Source organism: Erythrolamprus reginae, chromosome 6, assembly GCF_031021105.1.
Source record: "Erythrolamprus reginae isolate rEryReg1 chromosome 6, rEryReg1.hap1, whole genome shotgun sequence".
NCBI lineage: Eukaryota > Metazoa > Chordata > Lepidosauria > Squamata > Dipsadidae > Erythrolamprus > Erythrolamprus reginae.
The window spans coordinates 27,249,684-27,260,673 of record NC_091955.1 but is presented as its reverse complement, the minus strand read 5'-3'; the positions used below and the strand labels follow the sequence as shown (position 1 = coordinate 27,260,673).

The 10,990-nt window shown below is 37.3% G+C and overlaps 1 protein-coding gene across 1 annotated transcript; it reads left to right on the top strand.

The window, feature by feature from the left end:
- Window positions 1-1,537: 1,537 nt before the first annotated feature.
- Window positions 1,538-7,395, top strand: LOC139168952 (hyaluronidase-like). The gene is made up of 3 exons (XM_070754731.1): window positions 1,538-2,389; window positions 4,123-4,212; window positions 7,063-7,395. Exons 1-3 carry the CDS (start codon window positions 1,538-1,540, stop codon window positions 7,393-7,395), a joined length of 1,275 nt encoding a protein of 424 aa, XP_070610832.1.
- The last annotated feature ends 3,595 nt before the right edge of the window (window positions 7,396-10,990 follow it).

The window sequence follows — 10,990 nt, the reverse complement described above, 5'->3', positions numbered from 1 at the left end:
GTGTGTGCATGACACATCTGGCCTAAATAATACAAATATGATTCTTGCCTCTGGCAGACCAATTTGTCTAAGTTTGTCTAAGTAATTCTAAGATGTTTTTGTTTGTAATAAAAAATTGAAAATATCTTTTTTTAAATCCTCAAATAAATGGTTAAGTTTTCAAAACATTTTCAACATTGAGTATTAATTAATTAAGCTCCCCAAAGTAAATAGACAATCAGCTCTTTATTTTTAAATGTGACATTGGATCATATAAATTGATTCAACAATCCTAGCTTTGGAGACTATCTGAATCATAATTTATAGAAATTCTAATGTCTCTTATAACATTGTACCAGAAGAGGACCACCTGATTCCTTCTCTGTACAGTTCACCAATATCTTCAAGAGTGATTGTGCTGGATTTATTTTAATTCATCAATGTTAATTAATTTTTTCAATTGTAATTATTGGTTAGAGGCAGAAAAACCTTAATTTTATTAATGATTGCTATTTTGTTTAGAATTTGATACTAAATGCTCAGAGATTTATTGATTTATTAAATTTATTTGTTGACCAACCTAACCAGTTCTGTGACATCATCGTGACATCACCAGCAGGTCGCCACCGGTTCGGACAAACCGGTCCAAACTGGAAGGAATCCACCTCTGGTTAATCTATTTGGATTCTTCCACTTGAAAAAAAAAGCATTAGCTGTGCTAGAGGGGAGATGAGACTAAAACCGTGATGGGTTCTTACTTGTGCAATCTGGTGCACCGCTCCGGTAGTGACATGCCGATTGTGTTGTTCTGACATGTTGGCTCTGATCTGTCTGTCCCTGTGCGCTGCCATCTTATTTTTATAATTCTGCACGATTTTTGGCTCCCTGAACCAAATCATCCCTCTGTACATGTGCAGAAGCAAAATCACGCTGGGTACACGCATGCACAAAACATTGCAATTCACATGCAGCACAGGAAAAGGTAAGGAACCCACCCCTGGACTAAAATCACATTAAATTGTCCCCAGTCAACCTAAAGGTCTAATCCCATGTTTTATTCAAGGCAGTCATTGGTCTTTCTTGCCGTTCCTATGTTTCAAAGGAGGCTTTACACTATGTTTTTGGGATTTCAGTTGGCACCTCTTCTATGAAAACTTTGGCTCTTGCTGCTTATAATAATAGCCAATGAGAGTGGGGCTCTATTTGTGTTGATGCAGAAATTCTATTGCAATTATTTTATTTGAATTAATATATTAATTTTACCTGTCTAATTAATTAGATCAGCATTACATTAAAAATCCTTTAAATATGATAATAAATAATTGATTAATTCAACTTTGGTTATATTTTAATAAATAGTATGAAAATCTAACTGTCCACCATATCAAGTGCAACTATGAATTAATGTCTTCTTGTTATCATCACTGTACTTTTCCTGTTCTTCTTTCCTTCCCTCAAGGATCTAACAGTATCAAAACAATTGCATATTATATGTCATCTATGGATTAAATGCCTGGCAACTTGGATATTATTGAAGAAATTTAATGGCGTTCATGTTATGCAGACAAAAGCTCCAATGTATCCTGATGAACCTTTCCTTGTGTTCTGGAATGCACCTACTACCCAATGTCATATGCGCTATAAGGTGGATTTAGACCTCGAGACTTTTCATGTTGTACCAAATGCCAACGAGTCTTTGAGTGGGTCTACTGTGACAATATTTTATCCTACCCAGTTGGGGCTCTATCCCCATATTGATGACCATGGGCATTTTCTCCATGGGATTATACCGCAAAATGAAAGCCTTACCAAACATCTCAATAAAACAGTAGCAGATATCAAGCGTATGATCCCACTCAGGACATTTCATGGACTTGGAGTCATTGACTGGGAAAACTGGAGACCCCAGTGGGATAGAAACTGGGGTACTAAAAATGTTTATAGAACCAGATCGATTCAATTTGCTAAACAGTTGCACCCAAACTTGTCTGAAGCTGCAATCAAGAGATTAGCTAAGCAAGAATATGAAAAAGCTGGGAAGAGTTTCATGAGAGATACACTTTTAGTAGCTGAAGCAACGCGACCAGATGGATACTGGGGCTACTATTTGTATCCAGATTGTTATAATTATGATTATAAGAAAAATCCTGATCAATACACAGGCAAATGTCCAGATATTGAAAAGTCACGGAATGATCAACTACTTTGGTTATGGAGAGACAGTACGGCCCTTTTCCCTTCTATATATCTTGAAGTCATATTGAAATCAAGTGCCAATGCTTTGAAATTTGTGCGCCATCGTCTTAAGGAATCAATGCGCATTGCTTCCATGGCTAGGACAGATTATGTCTTGCCTGTTTTTGTATATGCCAGGCCATTTTATGCATATACCTTTGAACCTTTAACAGAGGTAAGGCCAGTGATGGGCTCCTACTGGGTCGGGTACTGGTAGAATTTTATTTATTTATTTTTATTTTTTCCCTTATGGGTTCTGGGTATGTTTTTCCTATCACAGTAAATGAGGTTGAATGTGTATAATTTTAGAAGAGCTGTGTGCGCGTGTGTATGTGTACATACACATACAGTTTATATAGTGATGTATATTTTTGTGTCCCTGTGTGTAATATGTATATACACATATGACATATATTCAGAAATTAAATAGTATATTTTGGATGTTCTGTAATAGTAAATAGATAGGGAAATCGTATCTCTTCGAGGCAAGAAGAGGCCGGGCACCCTAGCCTAACCCAAACCCTTGATGTGAATGACGTCAATTTGGCCACCTTTAAGCCAGCCACATAGGTTTTAAGCCACCCCAGTCACATGACTGTGAAGCCACTCCCGCCTGGTCACATGACTGGCAAGCCACACCCACAAAATAAGCCATGCCCATAGTGTGGTAGTAAAAATGTTTGTAGCCTTTCACTGGGTAAGGTATTGAAGTGTATGAATCTCAGAAGCAAGGCCTGTTGACAGCTGTACTACATATTTATTAGAACTCCCTCTGGTTCACATCCATTAGCATGCTTTATTTTCTCCTTTTGAACACGGTCATAGGTGAAGTCCAACATGGGTAAATTTGTTGCGTGTCAGATTCTTCATGTAATCAGGAATCCTGACTGGTTAGAATCCTTAATATTAAAGGATCCTAAGGGTAGGACTATTTCACATTATCAACTACATGATAATGGGAAAGGAATAGTCAGCAGGTGAAATCCCACAGGTGTTCCTTGAACTGAGTGTATATTGACAATTGGAATGGTTACTCTATGATACAATTCTGAGTATGCATAATGTTGAACCCTATTTTTATAGTTCAATGTCCTATTTTAGGCTTGAATCACACATTGGCAAGGCTAATCTTAAATAGTTGATGTCTGTTACACAGCAGCTGAGCCCTGCATAGACTAAAATGGCATTTCTCTAGTGTGTAAAATGTTATTTTATTAGCAACAGCCCTCCATAGCAATTATTTTAAGAGAATCCCAATGCCACATTTCAAAATTACTTATGCACTTACTGGTTCAAGAATCAGATTTTTGGGGAGATACACTCTCAACAGAGAATTGTAGACAATTTTCTGAACCCATCATCTGAAAGAAAAAGAATTTCCACCATATAATAAAGACCATGTACTTAGCATGTTGTAACTTAGAAGTTTCCTAATTTGGCAACTTCCTGGCTGGGGAATACTGGGAGTTGAAGTGCACAAGTCTTAAAGTTGGCAAGTTAGAGCAAAGCTGCTCTAGCCTGATAATATGAAAAAGTCTCATACCTGAGAAACCACACAATACACTTTTTAACTGGGAGTATGAATCATTGTTGACTTTTAGCAAGGCTAAATTTGCTTGCAGCTTGACCAATCAGGTCTTGTGCTTAAACTGTTTTTAATCACAAATACACCATCCCTCAAAAGAGAGAGAGAGGAGAGAGGGGGGGGATGACTGTTTATTACAGGGGTCCTCAAACTTGGCAACTTTAAGACTTGTGGACTTCAACTCCCAGAATTCTCCAGCCAGCTAGAGAATTCTGGGAGTTGAAGTCCGCAAGTCTTAAAATTGCCATGTTTGAAGGCCTTCAGTTTATTATCAGTGTGTGGTGGTCTATTAAAACATCCCTATTCATTGCTTTGCTTTTCAGGAAGACTTGGTGACTACAATTGGTGAAACAGCGGCCATGGGGGCAGCAGGAATGGTCTTTTGGGGAAGTATGCAATATGCCAGTACTGCTGTAAGTTAGTGTGGGTGAACAAAATGCCCATAAGCCAAAATTCATTAGAATTCTTGAACCCCTCCCTTCGTTTTATGTCAACATTTACAACATTTTAAAATGCCTATCCAAGTAGCCTATCCAAAATGCCAATCCAAAATTATTATTATTATATTATTATTTATTCGATTTGTATGCCGCCCCTCTCCGAAGACTCGGGGCGGCTCACAACATGTAACAACAAATCATAAATAATCTAACAATTTTTAAAATGTTTAAAGATTTAAAAGACCCCATATACTAACAGACATACACACACGCATACCATATATAAATTACACATGCCCAGGGGGAGATGTTTCAATTCCCCCATGCCTGACGACAAAGGTGGGTTTTAAGGAGTTTACGGAAGGCAGGAAGAGTAGGGGCAATCCTAATCTCCGGGGGGGAGTTGGTTCCAGAGGGCCGGTGCCACCACAGGGAAGGCTCTTCCCCTGGGGCCCGCCAACCGACATTGTTTAGTTGACGAGACCCGGAGAAGGCCCACTCTGTGGGACCTAATCGGTCGCTGGGATTCGTGCGGCATTAGGCGGTCTCGGAGATATTCTGGTCCAGTGCCATGAAGGGCTTTAAAGGTCATAACCAACACTTTGAATTGTTACCAGAAATTGATCGGCAGCCAATGCAGACTGCGGAGTGATGGAGAAACATGGGCATACCTAGGTAAGCCCATGACTGCTCTCGCAGCTGCATTCTGCACGATCTGAAGTTTCCGAACACTTTTCAAGGGTAGCCCCATGTAGAGAGCATTACAGTAGTCGAACCTCGAGGTGATGAGGGCATGATAAATAATAAGACCTCCCCGAAAATAAGGCCAAGCACTTATTTCAGGGTTCAAAAAAATATAAGATAGGGTCCTATTTTCAGGGACATACAGTAAGAGTAATAAACTGGAGCAGTCTATAGTATTTGCAGGAAGGAAAAAGAAGACATAGTGCTTAAGATCACTCTTTAAACATATTCAAGAGCATTGGTTTTCCTGTGCTATTAGCAGTGAAAGACAAATGGTCTGGAGTAGAAAAGGCATCAAAGTTATTGTCTGCACAATTATTTTATGAGAACATCCCTATGGCTTTTCATACACCAGTATTTGTATTGGTAAGAGTGTAATGTGAGGTTGTGTGCATCTGTAATAATATGTGCTTAATTAATAATAAATTTAAGGTTTAGTTATGACCTATAAAACCCTGCCTGACACGGGGCCAGGCTACCTATGGAACCATCTTCATCCCATTATATCAGCCTGGTCCACCCAATCAAGGAGGCAACGTATGTTGCAGACCCTGTCCATTAAAGAATTCAGACTGGTAGGCTTTAGGAAGAGAGCCTCCTCTGCTATAGCCTCCACCCTGTGGAATATTCTACCTCCAGAGGTGAGGCAGGCTCCTATGCTCCTGATCTTCCAAATAACAGTTAAAACCTGGCTCTGTGATCTCATGAGAGCAACATGCAAATATGGAGATAATTGCTTCTGTGAAAACCTTCCTTTTACCTTTTAAACATTCTTGTTTTTTAAATTTTTATATTTTTAATATGCTATTTTTATATTTAACTATACCCAGAGGTCCTCTCTAATGGAGATGGGTAATTTAAAAATGCGATATCTATCTATTTATCTATCTATCTATCTATCTATCTATCTATCTATCTATCTATCTATCTATCTATCTCTTAACTAAGCTTTTGTTAGTCCTCTACTAACATCATCAGAGTGTTAAATTCAGAGTGCTGAATTTGAAAATTAAGGGAGACTAGGATAGATCTATTTTGGCCTTGTTCTGACCTCATCAGCTAGCCATACCTTCACTGGGATTTGAACTTGCAGCAAAAACATGTGACACATTCAGAATATAGTTTGTCAGCTATGAATAAATTAACTGCCTTAGAAATGGCCCTGGGTTGGGCCGAGAGGCAAAAAAGAAGCTGTGATGTTCCTTCAATATACCAGGGTGATTCGACACAAAAAACCATATAATCCTTCCCTGGTACAGAGCTGAAGGGATTGGATACTGTAGCCCAGAGGTTAATTCCCTGCCTTATATGGCAAAGACTACAAGTTCAAATCCCAGTGAGGGTATGGCTAGCTGATGAGGCCAGAACAAGGCTGAAATAGATCTATCCTAGTCTCCCTTAATTTTCAAATTCAGCAAAAACATGTGAAACATACAGAATATAGTTTGTCGGCTATGAATAAATTAACTGCCTATATTGTAGAAAGCTATAATCATGCTATAAATGTGTGCAACCAATTAAAATAAGCATAAATTATACATTATATCTTTATTTGAAATTGGATTAATTACAACTTTTTAAAAAATCATTAATGCCATTTAAATAACTTCTGTACTCAGAAATCCACATCTATTTCTCTGGTGCATGATGCTGCAGATGTATGCAATCTATTCAAATAAACATTACCAAACTTTGCTATTGCCTCTTCTTTTGTCAGACTTTGATTGAAAGGAGAAAAGAGCTGGTTCCCTTGGATGGAAGTGGATCTTGATTGGTACTACCAGAATCCAGCCACAGATGTTTTCTGTTTTCCAAGCTTTGTTTTTCCAATACTTAATTCCAAGGGGGTTAGAATTTAATAATAGCAAAGTAAGAGTAATTTTCCAGATTGTTATGAATATGACAGAATGCTTTTTTGGATCTTCCGAACAATTATCAATGGAGGTCTTAAACTATGAAGTATGCCCAATTCTCTGGATATAAGCTGCAGTGAATTTAATTGGACTATTTCCTGAGAAGATATATTTTATATTCTATAGTAATGCAAAAATCAATTATCATTCTTTGTTTTTATTTTAGGAAAGCTGTCGAAAAGTGAAAGAATACATGAATGGTGCATTCGGACGTTATATCATTAATGTGACTACTGCAGCCAAGATTTGTAGCCATGTCCTTTGCAAGGAAAATGGAAGATGTGTTCGTAAACATAGTGATTCAAATGCCTTTTTGCACTTGTTTCCTGAAAGTTTTAGCATCATGATACATGCTAATGCAACATACAGGGAGGTAATTGTGAAGGGAAAACTGGAGTTGGAGGATTTGAGGTACTTAAGAAATAACTTTACATGTCAATGTTACGAAGGCTGGAAAGGACTAAATTGTGAAGACCAGTCTATAAAGAAAGAAACTTAATATAAAGAAATCAAATTCATGGAAGAGTCTATTATTAAACAAAACAAAATTGTCATACAGATCACAAGACAAAGAAATCCAACTTTGATTTGAAAGCAATTTTATTAGATCTTCTGAAGACTTGCAAATAGATATAACTTTTAAGTTTCTAAGAAAAATAAGATGCTGTAATTAAAAATTAAGGGAAAAAAGGACACAGGTTGTTTTGTAATGTGCTTTGGAAGGAAGGATAGACATGATACATTTTCTTGGGGGGTCTACCTAATTAAGACCTTTACTTCCTCTTTTAAAATAACTTCTTTATTTTTTATTTTTCACAAACATACCAATGAAGAATGTGGCACCTGTTCATACATTTTAATACAAATAAAATAATATTAATCATATTTGTTTCATTTAACAATCTTATATCATCCTAGTAATAATACACATTTTTATTAAATTATAATCTTTCATTATTTAATCATTCCGTATTTCAATATATCATTTCTATGCCAATCATCATATTCTAAGTGTCATACCTTTTAATACAAATAGAATTTTATTAATCATATTTATTACTTATATAAGCTTGTATAATTCTAATAATAGTACAAACATTTATGCTAAATTGAAATCTTCCATTATTTTCTTGTTTAATTTATAATCCTTCATTATTTAGTTATTTTGTATTTCAATATGTTATTTTTGTGTCAATCATCATAGTCTGCATGTCATACATTTTAATAAAGTATTTTTGATCATATTTGTTACATTTAGTAAACATATATCTACTTATATTGAATTATAATCTTTCATTATTTATTTCATCCATATTTTGATATATAACTATATATATATCCTTCGGAGAGGGGCGGCATACCAATCTAATTAATTAATTAATTAATTAATTAATTAATAAATAATAATAATAGTTGTTGTTATTGTTATTGTTGTTATTGTTATTGTTATTGTTATTATATCAATATATATAGGAGAGGGTTGGAGCTTTGCTCACTTGTTGTGAGCCGCCCCGAGTCTTCGGAGAGGGGCGACATACAAATCCAAATAATAAATAAATAAATAAATAAATAAACAAACAAACAAACAAACAAACAAACAAACAAACAAACAAACAAACAAATAAATAAATAAATAAATAAATAAATTAGCACAGAGAATGGAGCTCTCCATTCCTATGCTGGATTATCCCTGTTTCTGGGCTCCAAAAGAATCCAAAGCCGCCTTGAAGAGGCAACAAAGCTAAGGAGGGGTGCCTGTGAGATCGCAGGAGGGATTGCAACTCTCCTGCTGAACTCTGGGGCTTTTTTTCCCTCTATGCCATGACGTAGAGAAGAGGCAGTCGAAGATGACTGGTTAACAGTGTGTGAACTGGGTGAGAAGAATTCTTTTTATTCAAATTGTATCCCCAAAAGAATTTTCAGAAAAAGAGAGGTTCACAATTATAATACCCTGCTGGTCCCTGGATAAGCCTGCGCATGTCTGCGTTCAGCCTATCAGCTGTTTGGGCTTCTTGGGCTTCTGCCTGAGCTCGCCCCCACCGCGTGACAGAGCCTGTGCTTCTGGCTCTGTTGCCAAACTGGGAGGCCAGGTAAGCCTGCCCCCACTCAATTATGCTCTCTTACTCTCTCTTCTTTGAGTGCATTTCATAAGCTTTTATATAACAGATTTACCAAAAAATCTTCTATAGTATGATTGCATTCAAGCATCTTCTCTTTAGATATTTTCATGAGTATCCATACCTGCTGTTTTGCCTTCTGTGAACCAACTTTTATATGCTTAACATTTATATATTTCACTATAACAAACTGATGTTTTTCTTATTTCTAACTAAATGTACTAAGAGATACATAATGTCTTTATTTTAAATCAAGAGTGTACCATCTGTAGCTCTCCAACTATTGTAAACTGAAACGTAGGATAGGAAAGCCAAGAATAGTTCCCCACAATTATAGTCTCACAGGTTACAGTGAATTGAGATCAAGACTACATAACTTACTCATGTTCTGCATGAAATTTAAAATAAGGCCAGAATCAGTTTGAAGATGAAATCTGTTCCACTATGTAAGAGTGCAAATGAATCACAGTGCAAATGGTTGTGGAACCTTCTTGGGACTGTTGAAAGGACTTTGTTGTAGATAGGAGACAGATAGTGATGTTTAATTTTAACATAGATAGCTTCTTTGATCCCTCTTTCAAACGAATGGTCTTTCCTATCCAAAATGTGGACTTTGGGCTCGCAAAAGACTTATTTGGGCTGGAATTGAAAGGTAAGGCCAACAATTTTGGCCTGCGGAATGTTGCTGGAGATGTGAGAGGTGAAAAGTAGTAAAAGAAATTGGTGAAAATGGTCTAGTTTTTGCAAAACAGGCTGTTTTTGCCTGGTTTTGGCCTGCAGAATACTGCTGGAGGTGTGGGGAGGTGAAAAATTGGGTACACAGGAGGCAGATAAAGAAAGAGAGATAGATAGACAAAGAGGGAGGGAGAGAGAGAAACAGAAAGAGAGAGAGAAAGAGAGGGAGAAGGTCAGAGAGAGACAGAGACAGACAGACAGAGAGAGAGGAGAGAAGAAAATTTTCTCAAGCTTCTTGACAATTGCTGCAAAACTGAGTTTCCTAAAGTGGATCACTAGACTTCTAAACAACTGAAAACAAAAACCAGTAAACAGAAAAGTCAACTAAAAAGAGCAACATGCAAACAAAAGCAAATAAAACAATCCCAGGCGAAAAACAAATTAAAATTTAATTTGTGTGCATTGTTTAATGGATTGTTAAATTGGTCACACCCACCTAATCACATGGCTTAGCCACACCCACCTGGTCACATGACCACCTAGCCATGTCCACACAGCTGGTCTACCCCCCAACAATCTGAGGGACCGTGAATTGGCCTCCTGTTTAAAAAGTTTGAGGACCCCTGGTCTAGGACATAAAAAGCCATAGTTCCTGTTCTGTCGGGCTCTCTGGTAGACTCCTCCCAAAAATTCACACGTATAAATTTCAGAAACACACACATTTGAAAATTCAAAACAATGTTCTTTATAATGAAAATTCACTTAAACCAAGCCCTCTTTTGGTATAGCAAAGAGCACTTGTCTCCAAACAAACCGGTAATTTGTACAAGTCCCTTATCAGTTCTGTGATACTTAGCTTGCAGCTGTGAGGCAATTCACAGTCCTTCTTCTTTCACAAAGTGAAATACACTTTGCTCTGGTTTAGTTTCAAAGCGGGGGAAAATCAGCACACAAAAAGTCAAAGTCAGTAAAGCAGTTACGAAACACAACAATCATATAATCCTCCACAATGGCCAAACCCACAGGCTGCTATTTATAGCAGCCTCACTAATTATCACAGCCCCGCCCAACCACAGGTGACCTCATTTTCTTTGATAATAATCTCTCAGTTGTTGTTGCCTATGCATCGCTCTCCGCATGTGTGGCTGTATCATTAACTCTCGTTCTGAATCCAAGGAGGAGCTAGATAATTGATCTCCTTCTGAGCTGTCTGCCACACTCTCCTCCTCCCTGTCACTCATGTCTTCTTGGTCAGAGGAGCCTTCATCAGCAGATTCTACCGGGGGCAAAACAGGCCTGCAG